General features: G+C 44.2%; 1 protein-coding gene across 2 annotated transcripts; it reads left to right on the top strand.

Annotated features, from left to right (window-relative positions):
- The first annotated feature begins 2,776 nt into the window (after nucleotides 1–2,776).
- On the top strand, nucleotides 2,777–25,008 carry LOC308312218 (nucleus accumbens-associated protein 1-like). Of its 2 annotated transcripts, none has more exons than XM_080794603.1 (8): nucleotides 2,777–2,797; nucleotides 8,622–8,772; nucleotides 11,475–11,717; nucleotides 13,386–13,619; nucleotides 16,015–16,444; nucleotides 18,188–18,503; nucleotides 21,435–21,532; nucleotides 24,627–25,008. In XM_080794603.1, exons 2-8 carry the CDS (start codon nucleotides 8,647–8,649, stop codon nucleotides 24,968–24,970), a joined length of 1,791 nt encoding a protein of 596 aa, XP_080650729.1. In that variant the 5' UTR covers nucleotides 2,777–2,797; nucleotides 8,622–8,646; the 3' UTR covers nucleotides 24,971–25,008. The 2 variants fall into 2 exon arrangements, with proteins under 2 accessions (XP_080650729.1, XP_080650728.1); XM_080794602.1 differs by lacking the exon at nucleotides 2,777–2,797 and adding an exon at nucleotides 3,093–3,505.
- The last annotated feature ends 734 nt before the right edge of the window (nucleotides 25,009–25,742 follow it).

Genomic DNA, 25,742 nt, shown 5'->3' with positions numbered 1-25,742 from the left:
TGACGGTTGGATTGGACCGTCCACAACTACGGCAGCCGTCGAGGTCCCAAAATAAAAACAGTATGGAACAGTGTTGCCATGTCTGCTTGCTATTGAAAAAAGTCTCTGTTTGTTTGATTGATTGATTTATTGATTGATTGAAATATTTATTAACAGTTTGCAGAATTACAGTACATTTCAAGCACAAACTCAATACAAAGACTGTGAACTGTGAGTGGACAGTGGACACCCCAATTAAGCATTACACTTGTTTACAAGAGGGTCCACCTCAGGGACGGATTAACCCCTATCCCCTACAACCTCCCAAAACAAACTGGCCAGGCTCCTACTTGGCCGCTCACCCCCCGAACCCACCTCACCCCTGCCCACTTTGACAGGCTGGGATGGCTTAGGGTCGACGACAGAGTACAGCATCTTGCAATGGGTCTGGTCCACAAGATTCGATACACCACCAAGATACCCATGTACCTGTCTAAATACTTCCTTAATGTAAACGAAGTCCACACCCACAACACCAGAGGGAGTGCAACAAACCGTACAACCCAGATTCGGCACAAACAAGGGACTAAATTATTTTCGCTCCTATGCCACCAAAATGTGGAACGCCCTACCAACAGTCATTAAGACATGTGAATCCCTTGACTCCTTCAAAACTGCTCTCAAAGGGCACCTACGGATGGCTGCAATTCGAAACTGGCCTCTGTAAAAGCTGAATTTTTATCTGCATTGTACTGTGTTTTTGTATGGACGTGGTGTTGGGTGCCTGCACATATGCACACATGGCATCAACGCATGGTGTTGTGTGCAGGCGCCCTGCACTTTGTCCTTCTTTTATCTGTTGTAGCCTACTATGTTTTTGTATGGACGTGGTGATGGGTGCCTGCACATGTGCACACATGGCATCAACGCATGGTGTTGTGTGCAGGCGCCCTACACTCTGTCTTCCTTTTTCTTTTACCCCCCTTTTCCCCTCACTGTATATGTATTTTTTCCCTTTTTGCTTCCTATATGATGAATTCCTGTTCTGTTCTTTAACTACATAGAAGTGTCTATTTGTTTGTCTCTAAATGTTTTGATGAATTGAACAATGTGGACCCTGTTGTAAACAAGTGTAAGGCTTAATTGGGGTGTCCACTGTCCACTCACAGTTAACAGTCTTTGTATTGAGTTCGTGCTTGAAATGTACTGTAATTCTGCAAACTGTTAATAAATATTTCAATCAATCAATCAAAAACGAGGGCCCCTGGGCCGGTCATTTTTGCAGGGCCCCCATAGTGCGTGTGCGTGACATTTGGTTGTTTTTCAGTGTTTTTATCATCTTTTTTACCTAAATTTTACTAAATCAATGGCCAAAGAAGCGCTCCAGAAGCCCTTTTCAGGGCGTCAAACCTAGTACAATTTCCTCAAAGGGCCCCTAATTTGTCCTTGGTCCACCTTGTTCAATTCATCAAAACATTTAGAGACGTACCTCTGTGACCGAGGATCTCTCAGTAGAACCTGAAGTCTGGTCACGTGATATCGGGGGCCGAGGATTGTATCATGGTTAGCACGGGCAGAATTACAATCCTGATTGGTCACCCACAACTCTGGGGTGAGCGATACACACACACACACACACACACACACGCGACATTTTAACAAATACTGTACACTTGTTTGAAAAAATTCTTCCTCCTGACCTGATGAGTGATGATCATGTTTTTAAGGTGGGGAAAAAAATCATGGCAGTCCATCTTTAAGCTATATGCCCATTGTATAAGAGGATTGGCTGATTTTGGCCGATTGGCAGATTTTGTTATGGTGGATAACAAAAACAATATTTACAAGCAACTTTACAGAAAAACAAGCCGAAAGTCGCTTATAATAAGAGGACATGGCAACACTGGTATGGAACCGTTTCTGAAGAGAACGCCCCTCTGGGCGACGCAGCGTAAGGTAATGCAACTGGTGTAATGTAAGGACACGCAGGACAGAGGGGGTCATTCATTCAACACTACACACACACACACACACACACACACACACACACACACACACACACACACACACACACACACACACACACACACACACACACACACACACACAGGCCCGCTTTTAGTGCCAGAACCAAAACAATGTTAACATTTATACATAATCTATTTTCATCTGATCTCCTTATGTATACGGTAATTATCATGATGCATTTTAGATATTATTGCCTGGCTGGCTGGCCTATGGACAATATGGACATGGGCCATATATGGCACATCTATGTACAATAGTATTCTAATGATCAAAGGCCTTTTTAATTGCATGTGTTGCAATTAATTGCATGTGTTAATTGCAATGTGCATGGTTTACAACTGATAAGATTACAATCATATCTTTAATGGATCTAAGACATCCATTAAAGATATGATTGTAATCTTATCAGTTATCAGACAATTGTCTATCACTAGGAATGTCTAGAATAGATGCATATACATTCGATAATCTGTAGGGGGCGCTATAACAAAGATGCCAACGACGGAACATCATCACACCATACGTTTGACATTGGAGAATTATAGAGTTAATAGCATTTGGCATGACAGAGAGCCCCCCCCCCCCCTCCTGCTATCGTGCTTGAATGCAGTCACATCCTATTTAGTATTCTATGCGCGCTGCTATCTATAGACCCCTGAGGGTTCACCTGCCCAAGTCTAGACGCACACTAATAGCCCACTTTCAACACAACAAGGTTCTGACTGCCTTCAACGCACTGTCCACGCGGGTAATACCGGGCAGGCGGGCAGAAAACACCGACAACACCCGGGTGAGTGAAGTGTAAGGAGGGGTGGGTGGCTGGGTGGGTTGACAGACGGGTCGGCTGGGGACGCTGTCTGTCTGTCTGTCTGTCCATCTATCTGTCTCTCTGTCTCCACGATCGGTGGTTCTGTGATCAGTCTGCAGCCCTTTGGGGAAAACCGCTTTGCGCTCCCTCGATCACTCTGTGCTCCGTGTGTCTCGCCTCGTCGTCTCTCTCCTGTGTGTGCTCTGTTGTGCGTGTGCGTGCGCGCGCGTGTGTGTAGTCAGTCACACACACACACACACACACACATCACAATGAATGGCTGCCTGTAGCGAGGCGGAGGGAGCGAGAGAGAGAGAAGAGAACGCGTCCGCTCTGCTGCTCCTCCATTGAAACGCACTCTCTCCTACGGAATATACAGCGAGGGGTGAGCTGAGTTGTTGCCCGGGTTCACTTCAGTCTAGCGGGGTCACGGAGGACAAGCGTTCCGGGGGAGACGGCTTCGTCTACGTCGGCGCGGCTGGCCCCCGGTGTGAGTGGGTCGGTGTTACGGGTTGAATCGGGATCGGTTCGGGGTGCATTTTTGGAGTGAGTCGGTGGGGGGGGTGAGCTATTGTTTTTTTTGGGAAGGTGTGCTGTGGGGGATGGGCTCGTAGGGACAGCACCAACAAAACTTTAACCACTTCACTGACTCTTCACGCCGTCATCGCCGCGGGCTGGCTTTTTCTCTCGGTGAGTGACTGTTGAGTTTTTACGCTCTTTAACTCCTCTGCATTCCTGAACTTAAAAAAAATGAAGGTGAACGTTATTATTTTTTTGCATTGTTAAATAGGCTACTTGAAATGCCCTTTAACGTGGACACATCAGTAAATGCGGATTGGTTAATTCCATTGGGTTTGATGGATGCATAGCATACTGTACTGTACATATTGGATATGATCTGATTGCGTGCTGTCGTTAAACGGGTTGAGATGTGCCTCTCTCTCTCCCTCGCCATGCTGGATCCATCCGTCTGGCTCGCCCACAGTTGCAGAGCATTTGTGTCCCGGGATGACCTGTTGATGTCGGTGTGAGCGAGGAAGGATTACAGCCCACTAACGCTAGAGCTAGATCCCCCCTTCTCCCCAGTGAAAGAACACAATAATAACCTGTGAGGAAATATGAATGAGCAATTGTGCATTAGTATCCGTGGCATAGATGTTTTGGTACGGGGGGGGAGTGTATTATATACATTTAAATTGCTGCGATGGAAGCGAGACATCAGGCGATGGGCGAAGCCAAATGTTTGGGTACAGTGTGTCTGTTTGTCTGTCCCGTGTGGACGCGTTGGTAGCTGCTAGGGTACAGTGTGTGTCTATCCTTTGTCGATGGCTGTGTTTGGGTACAGTGTGTCTGTCCCGCGTCGGTGGGTGGCTGTTTAGGGTCTAGTCAAGTGTGTGACTTGTCTGTCCCGTGTCGGTGGCTGTTTAGGTATACAGACAGTGTTGTCTGTCCACAGAGGCAGACTGGCAGTGTCCCGTGTCGGTGTCTGTAGGGTACAGTGTGTGTCGGGGACACACACCGACACTGGGTTAGGGTACAGTGTGTGTCTGTCCCGTGGGTGGGTGTCGGTGGCTGTTTGCTAGGCCGGGGGAGGAGGAGGTAACCCAAGCTACCCGACATCACATCGCACTGGCACAGAGGAAAAAGGAGGGGGGGTGGGGGTAGTGGGAACTGCTGAATATTTTATCTGCTCGACTATTTTTGTGGCAGATTTCGTGTCCGGGTGTCCCTGCAAAGGCAGTGGATGGATGGAAATCCAGTGGCATACAGTACCTATCATCGTCGCTGTTTGTCTTCCCCCCACCACCACCAACATACCCCCCGGCCCGTGCCAGTCCAGGACTCCAAATCCTAGCGGGCATTGAGGCTGGCACACAGCGGGGCACGAGCTCTCTCTGTCCGCTCTGACGAGACTAGTTCCCCCGCTGGCGGCGGTTGTCTTGTACCTCTCTGGAGGCTGGCTACCGGCGAGACGTCGGCTCGGCTCCGTTATAGACTTCCATGTGAGATTAATGAATGCATAGTTAATCTATTCCGTTTGAAGTTTTGATTTTAATCGTGCTCAAGGGAGGCTAAATTATAGCTACATATTTATTGGGCAATGTGTCGCTACAGTATAGGTCGCGAAAATACTTGACGTACTATGTTTTATAAAGTTGTGGTTGCCTTTGGAGGTGTGCATTGTTGTATGCATACTATGGGATACAATGTTGAGGCTAGTATTACACGAATGTCCCTTTTTAGCCTTAGCTTTAGCCTGCTACTTGCTAACAGAGGCTACCTTTAACCTCTATAAACCAGGAAATTGAATATCAGACAGTGATCAGACAGTGTCATTCATTTATCTATCTATCTATCTATCATCTATCTATCTATCTATCTATCTATCTATCTATCTATCTATCTATGAGACACTGATATACTATTGATAATGCTTATATGCTTTTATATATATATATATATATATATATATATATATATATATATATATATATATATATTATACACACACACCTGTCCTGTTTTTGTTAAAATTGAGTGTGTGTGGATTCAAATAAGATAACATTTCACAAACTTCTCTATACCAATAGGCTTCCAGGCAGACTACTAGAAGAACAAGATGTCACTGAAATGTTATCCATCCTGACACATAGGCTGGCATTGTTGTTTCATGTCAGAACATAATGGGGCACACGGGGACAAAGGGGTAAAGGTCAAGTGGGGGGAAATTAACTGCCTTTCTGTTGCCTGGAAGTTGTTTTGAACCCGATGACCTATAGGAAATGGTACTCTGTGTTTATAGTACTTGTGGTATTTTGTGACATCCCAGTGGGAAATCGGAGTAGACTTGGATCTAACTTTTGAGGTATTCAGTATTCACACAGTCATCATGAGTGTCAACTTGAAACTCTTGCCTGCATGTTGCCAGTTTTCATTTGTTCATGTGTTGTTTATTTGAGGGAAGGTTTAGGCTACTTGATTTGCTGTCCCCATGCACTGCTGCTAGTTAATGTATATGCATTCACAATTGGGAGAGTTAGCGTTACAGTCACAGTCTTGCATTGTTTACCGCTGAGCAAGCCACTGCAGCAATTGCTGTTTTTTCCAGATTAAGGGCACCACAAGGGTAGCTGTTGAGAGAGCAGAGAACATTATTACTCATCCACTTTGAATGCCTCTCTCTCTCTCTCTCTCTCTCTCTCTCTCTCTCTCTCTCTCTCTCTCTCTCTCTGGGAGATTTGCACCAGCAACCTTTAAACTAAAGCTACCACTTCAACTGATATGCTAGTGCCACTCCCAGCTCACAGCATTAATTCTAAACCTTTTTGGAGAGCCTATGATATATTAAGGCGAGGCATGATTATCCATGGTAGGGAATTTTTTGTTGTTGCTTATTTTTTTCTTTTACATTTTCAGTTATGTAGTGCTAATATATGCAGATTAATGTTGGGCTAAACTCAACATGGTGAAACCTTATGAAATTGTGTCATCCTACCACTTTGGCAGAATCAGAATTAAGTAATTACATTTGGCTGCAAATGAACAACTTGGATATACCAAAACATTTTATATTTGATTGAACCAGCAGAAAAAGGCAATGCATTGCAAACCTTGAACCTTGTTCATATGTTTTCCTAATCAAATCTGAAGTTCCTTTTTTTTATTGCCCCACAGTTGGAAATATACTCCATTCAAATGCTCTGACATGTTTACAACATTGGATATAAACCCAAGACATGGACAATGCAAAGTTTAACAACACCACAAATATGCAGTGTATTGAGCGAGGCAGTGTATTTTAGTATATTATACAAGCCAGTTGGGGACTTTAAAGTTAATGTTTCACATCGATCTGATGTATAAAATATATATCGGGTCAATACAACTGTACAGAACTCGGAATGTTACTGTTGTTTTTTTTTATATGAAATTAAATTCATTTATTGGTAATAAAATGTGTTGGAATGAAACTCTAGTATATAGGCTTTACCCAGCTCAGTGGTGTAAATGTATCTGCATATTAACCATCAGTAAAATTAAATTAAATTGGTGAGTTGTCATAATGAACGGAGATGGCTCAATGGGATTGTAGTATTCAAACCATGGTTTCTGACTGTTGGAAGACTGCAATAATTTAGTTGTTTATATGGAAGGACTGAACCTAGGCTCTTATCGGTTACAAAGTTGAGTTTAGGAGTATTCTCTCATTCATTCAGCCTCCAGAGTCCTCACTCAGCACACCAGTCTAATTACTGTCATATTGTTTCCTATCTGTGTCCCCCCTTGGACTCCAGCCAGTCTAGGAAATTACCACTAGTTACCAGCCAAATTCTGCTAAATCTTTGTATGCAGTTGGCTGCTGTATGCGTCTGTCATCAGCTTTTTTGGCAGATAACCAAACATTGCTTGGTACTGTTATTCTGTTATAAAAAAAATTGTACTAGCCAGTAGCGTCTGTAGCTGTTTGGAGAACAAAGCTAGTTTCCCTTTGTGCGTGTTGGACCACATAGAATAGAATGCAGTTTATATATTTGCAACTGACTACAAACAAACATAAAAGACCACATGCTGATGTGATGTGTTGATTCCAGAGGAGAGGGAAAAAATGTAAAGCTTCTCTTTTATTTTCCCTTTGGCAAGTTTGACAGCTTCTCCCCTTTTGATCAATTTCTTTTTGGTGAATGGTGATGAAGACACAAAATAGGAGCGTTATATAAGCATTTAAAAACTAAATCAGATAGGAGAGAAAAAAGACAGCAAAGTAGGACAAAAGACACAAAAGTGCCTATTAACAGTGAATTAGACCTAATGAAAATGAGGTATACACTTGAAAGGAGGCTTATATAACCAGCCCAAAAATCGTCCTTGATTTGGTCCATAGATCATTCAATTTAAGCTGTTAGTTAACTACTTAATTAATTAATCACACATCTCACTTGCCCTCTCTTTTTGCCCTTGGCTCTCGCTCTCTCAAATTTCACTTATCTCCCTCGCCCTTTCCCGTTTCACACCAACCTCTAAAATCCCTCTTTCCGTCTGTCGCAGTACCTCGCTCCTTTCATCCTTCCGTCCATTCCTCTTTGTCATCTCTATCCATCTCTCCCCCTCTTCTCCCGCCAACTCCCGTCCCTCCTTTTGCCTTTCGCCTTTCATCTTCCTCAATCTCCCCCCCGCCAACCTTGAAACCTGCCTGTTCCGCCCTCATCCACCCAGCCCTCCTCCTTCACCTGCTACTACTGACTTACCGTAGTCTTCCATCTCTCCTCCTTCACCCAACTCCCTTAATCGTTTCACCCTTGCCTCTCAATGCATCCACACTTCCATCCAGCCTTTGCCTCTAATGCAGGGGTCTTCAACAGGGAGTCGGGTCGCCAGATCTTTGTGTAATAGGATATTTTATATTTTACACGAACCGCTTGAACACTAGCTTCCGTATTCTGAGGGGAACAAAATCCGAAAATAGTAGAAAACAAGAGGAGACCAAGTGCACGTTTTGAACGCTACGCACAATGATAGAGCTGTCAAACAACTAAAACAAGTATACGAAGCCATCTATGAAATCTATTAAAGTGTAATGTGCAACACAGTTTTATACAGCTATAGTTGGGGTCCCTGTTTCATCTCTATCTCTCAGCTAAGGGGTCCTCCGTGGCCTGAAAAAACATTGAAGAAGACCCCTGCTCTAAATGTCTGGTCACCCTCCATTCTACCTTCCCTTTCTTTCTCCAGCCGTCTGTCATCACACCTCTCCTCTCCCCAATATTGACTAACTCCATGCTCTCTTGTCTCCTCCCGGTGTGTGCAGATTGGTTGGTGCTGGGTGGAGCGTAATGGCTCAGACCCTGCAGATGGCGATCCCCAACTTTGGCAACAACGTCCTGGAATGTCTGAACGAGCAGCGGCTTCAAGGCCTCTACTGTGACGTGTCAGTGGTCGTCAAGGGCCACGCCTTCAAGGTCTCCATAATGTATACTTTACATGCATATCGTTGGCTGACGTCGGGCAGAAATTTACGCCCTACTTGAGCGTACTACAGTGTCACACAAAAGCATCAGAAGTAGCAGATCCGCAAGCTCGAAACATGACACGATGAGTTTTGAGCTTGTAGATCTGCTACTTTTGCTATGTTTATTTTAATCGTGAAAAGTAATAGTTTGTGACATATTGGTTTCCAGTGCTGTTCTCTAATATTAATGCATAACACACAACAACACAACACTTTGGTAGTTGATGGGTAGTAAGCATTATAGTAATAGTAAACATTCTTTTAGAGCAAAAAAATACTTTACCATGTCTCACAAACCCAGCCCCCCCTCTCCCTCCCACAAATTACCCACCCCACCCTACCCATACAAATTGGCGGCTACAATACCCTTAATAATAAAGAAAATGCATCAAATACATACTGAAACCAGATATTATCGTTAAGGATTATGGCTGCTTTCATTATTTAATTTTATCCATGTATTTATGCATAAAATTCTTATCTCTTAAAGGAGAATTCCATGCTAGAAGGCTTTCTTACCTTTATTTCTAGTTATGTCCCTATAAAATATAGCTCAAAGATCTATTGCTGATTACTTAGGTGAACTGAAACCAGGATGCTTCGACTTCTGCCTTCTCCCTGAAGCCGACCCTTGTTATATATTATCCGACTATGCTTGTCACGATGACTAAGCCAGTTAGATCTATCCATATATGGTTCTACACATCTATCTGATAAAGTGTGCCGCTCGGGATACTATTTACATTATGAAGAGAGGATATTTACAAAAAATATAGATTTTTGAGCGATGGAAATAAGCAAATTAGCACCCCATAGCCCCCAAAATAGCCAATAATGCGCTTTTGCAAAAAATAACACCTGGACCTCTTTGGTGGGGACCCCAACAACTACAAATAAAGGTAAGAAAGCCTTCTAGCATGGAATTCTCCTTTAATTTCCCACCATTGCAGTTGCAAAATAAGTGCAACCAAATATAACTCCAAAACGGCTGGAAATTATGAGTTTCTTGGGACGGTTTTATACTGATACATACATTTTCTTAAACGTTTACGCAAAGTTTGATTGGACACACACACACGGCAACACCATGTATTTGCTTTTGACACAGCAGTCAATTAGCTCTTCTCGCATACGTAGTCTATAGAATCAAAACTAAAGCAGTAAGTAAATTATTCTACCTATTTAACAGAGTAAAAAAAATAGAAACTAATCTGGCGACCCCTCCCAAATAATTTGAGAGCGAGTGTTTATTCAGTATTAACAGGGGTCTCCCGAAAAATACATATCCAGGTAGATCATAGATGACAAAATATCAGCCAATCAGGAGAGAGTACCCATGTATCATCTTCATTTGTAGTGTTCAAGTCCCAATTTTACCTGCTCATTTTATTTCTTGGTGTCATCACTTACAATTGCAGTTGTATCCTGATTGAGTTCTTCATTCCAATTGGATAAAATTGGTATCTGACCTGAAAAAGCATTTTCTGTGTCTGATCAAAATCTAGTACACTGAGTACTATCAGATTGTACTTATTTTAACCAAAGAAAATCACTTCAATCACTGTTAAGATTGTTTAGTTTTTTATTGCTTTTTAAAAAACCCAAATGAAAATATGTTTTTTCTACAGCATAAGCATACATAATAAATGGTACCAGCCAATAACCATTCAAATCGGTGTTTATTTGGAATGTTATAAGAACCTACTACTTGATTTGGTATGTTTTGTCACTCTTTAACATAATAATTTGGTATGTTTTGTCACTGTATATTTGCACATACTGGAATTTGTCCTCTGCATTTAAAACACCTTGAATGCCCGGATGTAGTTGGGTTAAGTAAATCAGCGTGCCCAGCGATTTGTAGCTTCAGAGCCCATTTCAAGGTTGCTCCGCGCCATCTTGGAAGTAGCTAGAAGTAGCTGAATGTAGCCAAAATACCCTTAACCATCCATCGCCAAGGACTTATTTAACTTCTTTTTTATGATGTCCTAGACTGCCAACAACGTCTTTAACGCCTTTTTAACACGTGTTTAACGTTTTTTTAGATGAAGAGTTTTAAGATTTTCGATCTCATCCATTAAAATGGAGGGGGGGGGCAACTTTGGATGACGTTCTGACCGGAAATCACATAGAATGTTGCCCAACAGGCGCTCCCAGCCTGTGGAGTGGTGCGCTCGGTTATGGAATGATTAATGTTCCGTCTTTTGATTAATCTCCGTTCTGGGCATCCGACGTAATTAAATAATAACGCGGACACCTCCGTCCCGGGCCCTCAAACTGTTTTAACCCACGCATCCTAGGTAGGAGCAGTGAGCGCTGTTTAGTACAACACTCGGGGAGCAGTAAGACAACTTAACGAGTGCTCCTTCCTATCTTTGAATAGAGAAACATCAATACACAACTTTGTTATGTATTGAGATGTATTCGGTCGTCATTCAATTTTAGTGCAACGAACACTTCTTTATGAAAGTATCCATGAAACGAGTAAGCACTGCTCCTCCTCTGCTCAATTAAGCCTGTAATTCGGCCCCCGTGATCATGACCCAGTGAAACCGAAGGCCATGTAAGACTAGATGTGCAGTCCGAAGATGAAGTTGTTTAATCTTTGGCCATTCAATCAAGCCCTCTAACTCTCTCCCCCCCCCCCCCCAGGCCCACCGTGCAGTACTAGCGGCCAGCAGCTCATATTTCCGGGACTTGTTCAATGCCGGAGGGAAGAGTTCGGTGGTGGAGCTGCCGCCGGCGGTGCAGCCACAAAGCTTCCAGCAGATCCTGGCCTTCTGCTACACGGGGCGTCTCAGCATGAACGTGGGCGACCAGTTCCTGCTCATGTACACCGCAGGCTTCCTCCAGATCCAGCAGATCATGGAGAAAGGCACAGAGTTCTTCCTCAAGGCAAGTGTGCACGGCGCGTGGTGGTCGATTGGGCTCCATGTACACAAGCCACTTTGGAAAGAACTTAAGTGTGCTGTGAAATGTGAGCTTTAGTCATATTCCATCATATTCAAATGCTTTTGGAGAGAAATGATAGTCACTTTCAGTAGTAGAGCACTGTAGTGTGTGTGTGTGAGCTGTGCCCAGGTGATGATGGTCGTTGATGCTCATCAAGGAAGGCAATTATGTTTCTGCACTGTCAAAAGTAATGCTACTTCTTTTGCAATGTGGTTAAATAAAAAAATCTCAGGGGGGAAGATAAATTATATAAAATTAAAAAAACTGTAATTTGTCTTTCAAAAAAAAATATATTTTTAATATCGTGATACGAATCGTATCGTGAGTTGAGTGAATCGTTACATGTCTAGTGTGTAACTCTTGAGAGTGTACAAAGGGAACCATAATATGGACCCATAAGGGTATTTGTAGTTTCTAGTTGTACACTCCCAGAGTTATAGGGGTAAGAACCATGCACTGACGGCACACTAAATGGCAACACCTGTGAAGGAAGTAAGAAAAGTTATTCTGTGTGCATAGAGCCCATAGGATGCTCAAGCTTGATTCGGATCACGGTAGGAACTTGGAAGCAGTGCCGGATCTAGGCCTTTTGAGGCCCTAGGCAACATATTATACAGAGCCCCCCCCCCCCCTCCTGCTTTGCCACGCCGGATAAAAATTGCAAATTTGCCATGAAAATGCTTCAATCTGGTGCACTTTGAGATCAAAATTAAGAAGCTAGGTGGGGGCCACATGTGGCCAGTAGCCCATGTAAGGGATACATGAAAAAAAAAAATCTTCTCCCTGTGACGAGGCCCCCTCAGTGGTTGAGGCCCTAGGCGACCGCCTAGTTCGCCTATGCCTAGAACCGGCCCTGCTTGGAAGACACTCAGTCACTCCGACCAGCCAAAAATATCTAAATGTCTTTGGTTGGCGAGTTAGTATAGTCACTTTGGCCAGTTTAGGGATAGTTTCTTTGAATGCTCATAGTCACTATGGCTTGTAAAATAGTAATGCAAGAGGTTTAATAAGCACTATCCTATGTAACGACTAACAAGTGGGTTAAAATTCTGTTGTTATTGATACCCATTGATAAGTGGGTTGATACTGGTGAAATGATGCATGGGTGGAAGGATGGATGGAGACAAAAGTCATACACTAACCTATTTGAGGATTTAGTACAGGAGATGTATCGAGTATCAAAGTATGATGACGTGCCATACTATTTGAAGCGCTCTGGGACAGTGGCGCCCAACGTTTTTACCGTGAGACCCAAAACAATGTATGCAATGTCTTCAATTCTTGTTTTGTTTTTAAAGTCATCCAAGTCTTGTGGAAAATGTCGTTTCCCCCTGAAAACGAGGGGGAAATCTTTTGAAATTATACATACTGTGTGTGTGTGTGTGTGTGTATATATATATATATATATATATATATATATATATATATATAAAATATTATTTTATGTAGGAAAAGCAAAGGGGGTCTGTACTCGTGACCCATAAAAAAATTGTTCTGCGACCCAAAAATGGGTCCCGACCCACTATTTGGGAAACAAGGATATCATACACACACATACATTATTTGTATGCGCGCCCAACAGCTCACAACATGATCCATCCGTATCTCCAGGTCTCGTCTCCGAGCTGTGATTCCCAGGGCCTCCACACCGAGGAGACCCCTCCCTCCGAGCCCCAAAGCCCCGTCACTCAAACAGTGGGAGGAGGAGGAGGGGCCGGAGTCGGGGTGGGGGGCTCGGGTAGACCGGCCTCCTGCCAGACGCCCCTCCCCCTTGTGTCCAAGGTGAAGACGGAAGCGACGGCGACCACTCCACAGACCCCACAGACTCCCCCACAGCCACAGCAGGTATAACAGTCCCTCGTTGTGATGCATTTTGAGCTTATGGATCTACCATTTCTGCTATTTTTTTGAAAATGTGTGAAATATTTCCAACGGATTAGTTCATGCAGATGCCTGGAAAATATTCCGACGACTATGCAAAATAATTGCCATTATCTCAAGTAATTGCGATTATGTAATGATTGCGTCAGGCCTAATGCAGACCGAAAAGCAGCACTCCAAAAGACTAGCTTCGAGTTTCAATGGGATGTCTATATGTGAACGAGCAGTTCTTGCTTTTGTGAGACAGAAAAAGGCGTTGATTTCTTCGACTAAAACTATGACAAAAAAAGTTTGGAGATTACCTTTTTACACTGCCGAGAACTAAATAAAAACTAAGCTATACTAACTACTAAAACTAAGGCTAAATATATTGACAATTTCGTCAACAAATACAAACTAGGCTAAAATGTTAGGGAGGGACCAGTGGATAAGAGAGCCAGTAGAAATCATTTTATGTTTGGTTGCGCTCGGGTGTTGCACTCTGAGTATAGCGGATCTACAAGCTCACAAGGAGCCAAGTTTAGAATCAGGAATTAAGACGCCATCAGTTCCTTGATGTACAAAAGTAGACAAAATGTAGTCGACTAAAAACATTTCAGATGACTACAATATTACCAAAACTAAATGGAATTCTAATCAAAAGACTAAATAAAACTAAACCAAAAAATTCTGTCAAAATCAACACTGCACCCAGCAATGCAAAATGCATAATATGCCTAGATTTGTACAGTCTTCACATTTGTTTATTTTCCCAATGACTGTGATGTTGAATGAATAGATGTTACTGCATTTTATTATTACATGGCTCAATTGTGATTGGTCAATAACCGCATTCTGTGGTCTATTGTTTCTAAACCGCACCTGGATCAGAGTAATCCAAAGGAAAGATATAGCAAATTACTATTTTCTTTAGTGGCAGGTAAGTAAATCCTTTTTTTAAATCAATACTCTTTTCGTTCATTTCTTTACCAAGTAGCTTTGTGATAAGCGGGTCAATGAGGGCGGTATTAACTGATAAATAAACGTCCTTAAGGAGGTGATTATTTCTGTTTCACCGTGCAGAGGTTTACTTTTCAATAAAGACCACATTGCTGTTCTTTATACCTTTCTTAGTGACCTATATTAATCATACATTTGTGCTGCTGTTGTATTGTTATATGAACAGTGTAGCAGTAGAAGTCCGTTGAAATGTGCATATTTTTTATTGATTGAATAAATACGGCACATCTGGAGCACTGCACATCGGGAATAATTAGGGGTTCAGTGTCTTGCTCAAGGACACTTCGACACTGAGGCCTGATTTACACTGGCAGCCAAATCTAGCCTGAATGTAGCCTGAATCAGATCTGTATCAGTTCAAGATAGAAATCCGATTTGCTTAAATAAGTCTAAATGCAGACAGGTCACATGGAATCAGATTTTTTTTTTCCAAATGTGACTTGAGTCACATTCAGAGGTGGCTTCAAATCTGATTTGAGTACTCAAGTCGCATATCAAACTATCCAAAATGTCATTGCGGCGTGACCCGAGCGCTACTGACGTGACGTCATTACAGAGCGCGAGTATTTTCATTTAAGTAAACAAACGAGAGAGAGAGAGCGAAACAACCAAACGAGCGCAAAAGAAAGAAAACAAGCGAGAGGACATAAAAGAGAGAAAACAATAGTGCAACACACGTTCGTTTTATAGGAATAATGTCACTTCATTATGTCAGAACTAGAGCGGACGCCAGAGAGACGGTGAAATCTGTACCAAAGTCCTGACGTCACTCGCTCATCCCCTGGGCTGGGTCTCAGAAGTTTCAGTTTAAAATGGTCTCATGTGCGGTACAAAAATAAACAAACTGTCTCTGCGATATTGTCGGGGAGGTGTCTCTGTATCGTTACAACAGTCAGTCATATTTGATACAGTCTGTTTCTAGCGAAAATGTTAATACTTTGGCGGCTGTAACATTAGCGTTTTCTCAGTCAAACCGCCGGGATCATTTGTTCATTTTTGGAACACAGTTCTTATTTGACGCGATATGAAAAAGTTATTGGACTACGGATGCCTCCGTACAAACGAAACTCCTCGCGGAATGGTAGGGAATGGCTACACGCGGTCCTATTTGCAATGTCAGATTGAGGTTGGTTACCACGGTAACCAAAGCAGATATGTCGACGCAGGGCGGCTTTGAGAAGAAGAAAAAATAAAATCTGATTTGAATCGGATTTGACTTGACGTGACTGCAGTCTAAATCGGGCTTAACTCTACCACTCTCTACCCCTGTGAGCCACTGCCACCTCTCAATATCATCAATACACGTATATAAAAAAAAACCCACTGCCCATGTGGTTAACGTCTCCTTGACCTCCAACAGCCGGAGGCCTCACCGTACTCCGTGGTGTGCACGCCCATGGCCAAGCGGCTATGGGACGGAGGCAACCGCGACGGGGGGTCCGGAGGGGGCGCGATGAGGAAGGCCGCTCGCTACTCCTCCTCCTCCTCCGCCGCCGCCGCCACTCAGCAGGACGCCTCGGGGCGGGGGCCGGCCGCCGTCGTCTCCAACAGCAACCACAACCACAACAACAACAACAACAACCACCACCACCACAGCGGCGGCAGCCACAACGGCGGGACGCCCGAGGGCACGAGCCCCGGCACGCTGAGCATGTACACCAGCGACTCGCCCATCAGCTACCACGACGACGAGGAGGAGGACGACCTGACGGACGACAGCGCCGAGGAGCAGTACCGACAGATCTGCAACATGTACACCATGTACAGCATGCTCAACGTAGGGGCGGCTGGTAAGCACCGTGTGTACTATAACCCATTCTGACCTGAGATCAGATTCATACGAGGTTTCCACTGGACACTACACTGGTCTGATTATAACCCATTCTGACCCGAGATCAGATTCTAAAAAGATGTCAGTCGCTCTTCGATTTTTCAAAAATAGCAGACCTACAAGCGAGTGGCGCGCTACGAGCTTGTAGATCTGCTGTTTTTCAATAGCTAAAGCATAACATGATGCTAAACACAGAAATGGGTTCCCGTTCAGAATGGGTTAAACACCGTGTACTATAAGAGCGTCGCAGTCCCGTCCCCCTTTCATGATGGCGATGATCTCCCCGTTCATTTCCCCCATAGACTATAGTATTGCAAAAGTATTTATTTAAAGACATTTAAGCCTCGGACGACAAAGCCAACTCTTGTGACAAATCATGACCATAAACACAATGTTTTGGGACCGATCAAGTAATTAAAGAATTTAAAAAAAAAAGTGTTGTACCCTGTCCTTTTTTTTCCTCCTTCTTTCTAATTATTTGATCGGCCCAAAACGTTGTGTTTGTTGTCATGATTTGTCACAACAAGAGTTGGCTTTGTGCGAGGCTTGAAAGGACTTTAAATAAATACTTTTTGAAACGTCTTATGGGACAAATGAACGTCGTCGTCGTGAAAGGGGGTGGGACTGCGACAACTTCAATAGAAAAATCTAATACAAATTTTTACATTTTAAACCAATAAAACAAATAAATGAAAATAATGAAAAAAAATTGCCGATCTACAAGCTCAGTGCGACGCGTTTTGAGCTTGCAGATCGGCTATTTTTGCTACACTAATATGCAACGTGGCCCCCTGGAGGCCCCCCCAACACCGCTGAAGTGCCCTGGAGCAAGACTCTTGAACCCTCAAACTGCTCAAGGGGAGCTGCTCAGTGTGACTGTGGTTGTACTGGGCAGTATAGTTCCCAGGTTTCAATGTGTGTGTTTGTGTGAATGTGGAGCAGGGCGTTGCTCAAAAAGAGCACTCGCACTCAGCCAACCTCCTCTGAGTAAATAAAGGTAAAAAAAAAAAAAAGAAAGAAAGGCAACCCTGTATTTGGGCACTTCGGCAGATCCTTAAAAACTAATTAAAAGGTCATAAATTAATTTATTTAAAAACAATAAGGCCTTAGGAGTAAGGCTCAAAGCCACAATCAACAGCTATGTTATTTTTGTGAATTTATTATTTCTACACTAAATAACGCCTCGCAGATCAGCTATTTTAACCCCCCCTCCCCCCCACAGAATAACAAGTGGTTTAATTGCATTCTGAGCGGAATTAAAAAGTCTTAAATATTACTTACCTAAACCTGCAGAAACCCTGCACATAGCATTGAACTTGAATCCACAAGCTTACCCGCAGCAGCCCCTACATAGCATACCAAGAAGGTATTGTATCCCCTCAGAACGCATCCCACTGTGTGTGTGTGTGTGTGTGGCAGCGGTGGCCGAAAGGTTTGCGGAGCGGTCTTGATATCGGAAGGTCGCTATAGTTCGTATCCCCAGGAACCGGCACGTTAAAATGACCACTGCTGAAGTGCCCTTTATGGACAAGGCATTGAACCTCTCTACCATGAAATGTTCTATATGAGCAGGGCCTGGCTATGTAAACAAGTTCTTGAGCTTAGTCCAGTTATACCCTGGGTAAACATAGTACCTTTCCTTTCCGTGTTAATGCCAATCCTCTCTCTCTCTCTCTCTCTCTCTCTCTCTCTCTCCTTCCAGTGGCGGGGGAACGCGTGGAGTCCCTGCCGGACCTGGCGGCGGAGTCGGGCGGCGGCGGGGGGGGCCGGGGGAGGGGCGGCCGCGGCGGCGGCGGCTCGCGGCAGGAGCTGGCGTCGCTGCCCGCCGAGCTCATCAGCCAGATAGGCAACCGCTGCCACCCCAAGCTGTACGAGGAGGGCGACCCCGCGGAGAAGCTGGAGCTGGTGACGGGCACCTGCGTGTTCATCAGCCGCGCGCAGCTCATGAACTGCCACGTCAGCGCCGGCACGCGCCACAAGGTGCTGCTCAGACGCCTGCTGGCCGCCTTCTTCGACAGGTGAGGCTCCGAGAGAGAGGAGGAGGACCGGGGAGAGGGGAGGGTGATCATGGATTAACCCATTCTGACCTGAGATCAGATTCATACGAGGTTTCCACTGGACAACACACTGGTCTGATGAACCCATTCTGACCTGAGATCAGATTCTAAAAAAATGTCAGTCGTTCTTCGATTTTTTCAAAAATAGCAGACCTACAAGCTCGTAGCGCGCCACTCGGTGGCGCGCTATGAGCTTTTAGATCTGCTGTTTTTCAATAGCTAAAGCATGACATGATGCTGACACCAAAAGGGGTTCCCGGTCAGAATGGGTTAAAGGCCTATTCATAGTCTGGATTTTCGGTGGTGAGGTGACCACCACCGCTCCGGTGGTGAGCTGACCACCGGAGCTGAAATAACGTTGAGCGTATGGTGAGTAAAAACAGAGAGAAGGGCTGGGGGCGGTGGAGGTGGTTTGCTGCTCTTCACCGCGGCTCGTGACGTCATGTTGTAGTTCGGTGGTCACCTAACCACCGAAAATCCAGACTATGTATGAGCCTTAACCCATTCTAGACGGGGAACCCCTTTTGGTGTTTTAACTAAGCATTATGTTATACTTTAGCTATTGAAAAATAGCAGATCTAGGTCTGCTATTTATTATTTTTTTATCGTAAAAATGCGGCACAAATCTTTGAATATGTATTCTTTCGGAGCGAACGTTTTTTTTTTCAGGGCCTAAATGGGTTAAAGTTCTCAGTCACCACGGCTGACTTCAGTCATTTGGATTCCTCCTGCGCCCAAAATAGGCCATCTACAAGATTACAGCGCGTTGCAGTAAGCTCGTAGATAGCCTATTTTCGGTTATTAGCTGTTTCAGTCTTCCAGAAAACCCTAATGATCTCAGATATTTCATAACCGCAATCGTTAATGCCTCAATCTCCAATTTATTCAACTGATTAGCTGTAAGGTTCTGCCAAAACGTCATTATTTCACATATTGTGTTGAGAGTGTAGGACACACGGCGCGTGTGTGGCGACTCATTTCACGCTGTTTCACAAATTGCATATTAGGGCACTCATTTTTCAGTTGTGAGATTTAATTTTGCTTTAATCCATGGGTACTGGACAGATGGCAGATGTTATTGGGTCCTATGCTGGTCCCCGAAAAAGTAATTATATTGCCCCAAATGCCAGATTGAAAGTAAAGACAATGAAAACTTTATTGTCCATTACAATTTAACATAAAATGGGAATTGGCACAAACCAAGTCTTGTTGTTAACCTGGCTTGTTGTAAACCCCTTTTGTGCTAATGGCACTCTTATGTTGCGTTCACACTGGCAGATGCAAACGATACAAAGATGCAAAGCTACACGGAGTATTTGTAGCTGAAGTTTGAACCCTTTGTCGCTGGGTTCCATTGGAAATGAATGGTAGACTGAATCTTGGCATCCATGTGAATGCAGCATTAGCCTTCTGCCTGATGGAAAGTGATCAAATGAAGTGTTAAGAGGGTGGCTAGTCATTTGTAATATCTGAATTGCCCTTTTGGTTATGGAGCGGTTGTCCAGTATATGTCCAGAAGTTTGTCTCCGATGATCTTACTAGCCCGTTTGACTACCTGGGTGAGCTCGTTTCCATATCTGACCGAGAGATTCCCATACCAGTGAGAACACTCAGTGAGTGACCTATAGACCATGGTCAGGGGGTGCGTTTACTAGCATTTAAACTTTCCTGGGAAGATGGAGACGCTGCCTTGCGTTTTGATAAATGTTTTCTGCATAGGTCCGTTTGTTGTCTATAGTTGCTCCCAGATATTTAAAGTCACTAACCTGCTCCACTCCCTCCCCACACATAACGACTGGCCTAAAGATGGTTACAATCAGAAAACACGTCGGCTGCATAATTGGGGTGAAGTAACCCTGAATGTTTTAGGCAAGTGTCGGAGTCAAGTCAAGTCAATTGTTATAAAAACAGCCCACGACTGACCAAACTACTGTACACCAAGAGAAACATAAAATAAAATATGTGTGTTAGAAGCTTATTGTATGAGTACTTGTATCAGGCTCAGGGCACTGAGGGCAGTGGTCACGTACGTAGTTAGTTCTCCCTTGAGTTGGAAGAGAGATCAGACAATATTTACACAAATAGGGGAGCCTTATGTGATAGCCACAAGCTGTAATTATCTCAATTTATGTCACACATTATTGCCAGGTCGGAATTAAGTGTTGTCTCGTCTCGAGTGTACAATATTCATATTGTTGGGCCATACGTATAAGACCATCACCCTCGAGTCACAAGACGCCCCTTCCCTAACCCCCACACAATGTCCCTCTTAAGGAGATGTAAAAGTGGACCAGTACATGCTAGTCAGCCGCACACACATGACTGGAAAGATATACAAATTAATTCCAGCCTTTGATCCTAAGATAAACGATTTAACACAATTAATGGGGGGGAAAAGAAGAGGCAAGGCTTCTGCTTGAGAGCAATCATTTTGGTTCCTTAACATTGTAGATCAATGGCGGCAGCAATAATAACAAAGGAAATAATTTAATAAACGAGTAGGGTGAATGTATGGATAGCAGTAGTACATTCACCCTAGCACACCTAAGAGAGGTGTGTGTGTGTGTGTGTGTGTGTGTGTGTGTGTGTGTGTGTGTGTGTGTGTGTGTGTGTGTGACAGACAGACAGACAGACAGACAGACAGACAGACAGACATCAGGCCCGTAGTATTACTATCAATCATTTATAAACCACCTTGCCTCGGGCAAGTAGCTTTTTAGGAACTAAACCCGTCAGGCATTAGGCCTTGCGGACGCAAAACCGGCTGCTAGACGTTGGCATCAGAAGTCCATGACTGGAGTGCTTAGGGTCTCTGATAATCCCACAACGGCTGCAGACTGTCCTGTATATTAAACACTGTAAATATGTGTTATGTCTCTCTCTCTCTCTCAGGAGCACTCTGGCCAACAGCTGCGGAACAGGGATCCGCTCTTCCACCAACGACCCCAGTCGCAAACCCTTGGACAACAGAGTGCTGCATTCAGTGAAGTGTGAGTCCCACGTGGCCACTTTTTAGCCCAAGGAGTGTAAAACGAATGCTTGGAATGGTTTCAGAATCATGATGAAGAAACCCTAGTTTGACGCATCGCATGCTACCATACTTAAAGGAGAATTCCATACTAAAAGGCTTTCTTACCTTTCTTTGTAGTCGTTACGTCCCCACCAAAGAGGTCCAGGTGTTATTTTGTGCAAAAGCTCCTTATTGGCTGTTTCCCCTACCATAAGCCCTAAATGAATTGCTTTGAATTGAATGGGAATTGAATGGGGCTATGGGGTGTTGTGCTAATTTGCTTATTTCCATCGCTCACAATTATTTCTTTGTATATATCCTCTCTTCATAATGTAAATAATATCCCAAGCTGCACACTTTACTACTTCTTTCGATGGAAATAAGCGAACTAGCACAACACCCCATAGCCCCATTCAATTCCCATTCAATTCAATGCAATTCATTGAGGGCTTATGGTAGGGAAAATAGCCAATAAGGAGTTTTTGCACAAAATAACACCTGGACCTCTTTGGTGGGGACGTAACAACTACAAAGAAAGGTAAGAAAGCATTCTAGCATGGAATTATCCTTTAAAGCATAATGACATTTAGAAAATGTTGCCTTATATTGATTTTATTTTATTTATTTTATGACAATGACAAAGACAAGACAGGAAAAAGCAAAACAAACAAAAACAGACGGCTCAGCTCAGACACGTTGTGGATCAAAGGACACAGTTATACACATATACCCATTACCTACATTGGACCAAAAAACATTAATACAAAGATAATATACAAATATGGACACGTTCAGTTTGGTGCTTGAAAGTCTAGATGGGTTAACAACTCCAGAGAAAATGAAAGAAAATAAAAGATATGCATACATTACATGCATACATAACAGTTATGTTTGGTTTTGAATGGTACCCTAACTTTCAGCAGCTGTAAAAAAAACAAAATCCCCTAGGGTGGCTGAATAGAAACCAATGTGGGATATGTTAGTAGACACCTCTTTTTTTTTTTGGTGAAGAAATATCTTGGTAAGAAATATATTCCCAGATTTGACATTATTCTGACAATTTTCTCTGACTAAAAGCCATAGTCTCCAAATTCGTCTCAATTATGTCCAAGTAGTGCAAACGACGCTTAACCCATTAACCCATTCTGAACGGGAACCCATTTTGGTGTTAGCATCATGTCATGCTTTAGCTATTGAAAAATAGCAGATCTACAAGCTCATAGCGCGCCACCGAGTGGCGCGCTACGAGCTTGTAGGTCTGCTATTTTTGAAAAATCGAAGAACGACTGACATTTTTTAAAATCTGATCTCAGGTCAGAATGGGTTCATCAGACCAGTGTGTTGTCCAGTGGAAACCTCGTATGAATCTGATCTCAGGTCAGAATGGGTTAAGGCCGATTTTACGATTGCTTTCTAAATCAGTGGTTCTCAAACGTTTTTTGGGCCAAGGAGGACCCCCCGAAATGATTTGTATTTGGCCACGGTCGGACCCCATATTCTTTCAGACGCGTTCAAGATTTTTCAAAAGTGTTAACCCATTCTGACCTGAGATCAGATTCATACGAGGTTTCCACCAGACACACACTGGTCTGAATAACCCATTCTGACCTGAGATCAGATTCTAAAAAATTCAGTCGTTCTTCGATTTTTCAGAAATAGCAGACCTACAAGCTCGTAGCGCGCCACTCGGTGGCGCGCTATGAGCTTGTAGATCTGCTATTTTTCAATAGCTAAAGCATAACATGATGCTAACACCAAAATGGGTTCCCGTTCAGAATGGGTTAAAATAGTGACAAAATAGTTGTGAACTTGCATATCTGCTATTTTTGTAAGTAAAGTAAGTAGTACAATTTTGAGGTATTTGAACTTTACTTGAGTCTATATCTAATTTCCAACTTCTACTCCTCCAGTAGAAGTAATCTATACTATACTTCACTACATCTGTAGTACAAATATTTACTGCACTACATTTATTCGAAAACTTCAGCTACTAGTTACTTTGTAGATTTTGATTATTATTACTAAACATGCATTACTGAGAGTAACAATCGCCCTCTTCACAGCAAGGCAAATTATTAACTAAGGAATAAATAAGCGGGATCGTGGGGTTTACTTTACACACTTTATGGGAGGTTGTATTCCAAGGTAGACGGTACACTTCACAATGACGTCTCTCCCTGTCTCTTTCCCTACTAACTTAAATAAACAAACAAGAAAACAAACTCAAAACAACAATCAATAGTTACATCCAAACCCGAACCCCCCCTCCCGCCCCAAACCAGTCCCAAAGTCAGCGGAACGCAACTGCGCTTAGAATTAAACAAGGACGGCGTCCGTCCTCCTCTTCCAACGAGGCGCGCGCACGTGAGAGTCCACAGCATAGTTTAATCCATCGCGGTGAACGAAACGCTTCGTATTTACAATCCTCTTAAGAACACTTTGGAGTTTGGAAAGATCTCACCGATCGCAGCAGCTCTGTAGACTCCGACCGCCGGCAGATATATCCGTGACTCCAACGTCGATCCCCGACGGCAGCGCCAAGCGCGATGCTATGCTTTATCCGACGGGCAGGACTGTTCTTCGATTGTTACGGCTGCAGATAAATGCGTTTAAACTTTAATAACTGCTCGAACGCTATCTGGCGCCTGGAGCTCCTCTTCCCCTCCGTGTAGGCCCTACACAACACACCGTTTGTTTGGGAGATCCCTCCCGTGTGTCACTTCCTCCCCTTAGTAAACTTGGGTGGTGGCATCAATCAGTCATTGACACCTATCAATCACCCTAGTACCAGACCCGTTACCTTTCACATAGAAATAGGAAGGAATAAGACTCTCACAACCCACATGTTACATATCACACGTATACAAATAACATGCACAGAAAATAAAGCAGAATGACATTAATAATGTGCTTTTGTCACAGTGCTCTGCAAGCACACAAAGTGCTCAACATCTCTCCCTCTCTCTCTCTCTCTCTCTCTCTCTCTCCCTCCTGTCTCTCTCGTCGTCGTCTCTCTCTCTCTCCCTCTATCTCTCTCTCTCTCTCCCTCGTCGTCGTCGTCTCTCTCTCTCCAGTCTACTGCCAGAACTTTGCGCCCAGCTTCAAGGAGAGCGAGATGAACGCCATCGCGGCGGACATGTGCACGAACGCGCGGCGCGTCGTCCGCAAGAGCTGGATCCCCAAGCTGAAGCTGCTGATGGCCGAGGGCGACGCCTACTCCGCCTTCCTCGCCGACAGCGTGAAGATGGAGGCCGACGCCCTGGGGGTGGCGGAGCACGCCTTCGACCCCGCCACCCTGGAGGCGGCCGCGGCCGCGGCCGCGGCCGCCGCCAACAACAGCGAGGTGGGGACGGCGGGAGGCGCCACGCCACAGGACGGCCTCCAGGTGGCGGGAGGAGACGGCAGCACTTTGTTTTGAGTGAGTTGGACGATGGATGGACAGGTGGATGGAAGGAAGGACGGACAGACAGAGGTGGGTGAGGGAGGGAGGGAGGGAGGGAGGGAGGGATGGATGGTGGGATGGGTGGGTGGGTGAGGGGGACATAGAGAGAACGTTGAGTGGCCTCGTGTCCACATCGTTGGGTCGTCACTCCTCCTCCTCCCCGTAACAATCATGTGTGTGGGGGAACGTTTCCCCCCCCCCCTCCCCCCCCTGCTTTGTTTCACTTAAACTTTTATTTTCCTCCTTTTGCTTTAGTTTCATTTGCCTATTTTTTATTCCTTTGTTCGTCCGTCTGTTTCTCTCTCTCTCTCTCTCTCTCTACCTGAAAGACACGGGAGAGAGAGAGACGGCTGGACAGAGAGGACGAGGGAAAAGAGGGGGGGGGGGGGGGGTCGACGGTCATGATGATGATGATGATGTCGTCTGGCCCTGCTCTCCTCTCCTCTCACTTTTTTTTTCATTTTTTTTTTTTTAGACTCCTCGTGTCAAAGTTTATTTGTGTTTACATCGCTTGAGGCCCTTTTTTTTCTCCTTCTATTTGGAGTCACACACATTCCCTTGGGGGGATGGGATGGGATGGGATGGGATGGGATGGGGGTGGGGGTAAGTTCGGGGGGGGGGGGGGGTTTAATTAACATTTTGGGGGAAAACGGGTTTTTGCCCCCCCCCCCCCCCCTCCCCCCTCCAAAAAAAAAGTCCGATAACACTGTCGTTTTGATATTGAATGTATGCGTGCTGAAGTGTCTGG

The sequence above is a fragment of the Protomyctophum bolini genome (assembly GCF_963924005.1).
Source record: "Protomyctophum bolini genome assembly, contig: SCAFFOLD_159, whole genome shotgun sequence".
NCBI classification, from domain to species: Eukaryota; Metazoa; Chordata; class Actinopteri; order Myctophiformes; family Myctophidae; genus Protomyctophum; species Protomyctophum bolini.
The sequence above is the reverse complement of the archived record's forward strand: the minus strand, read 5'-3'. Positions and strand labels throughout refer to the sequence as shown.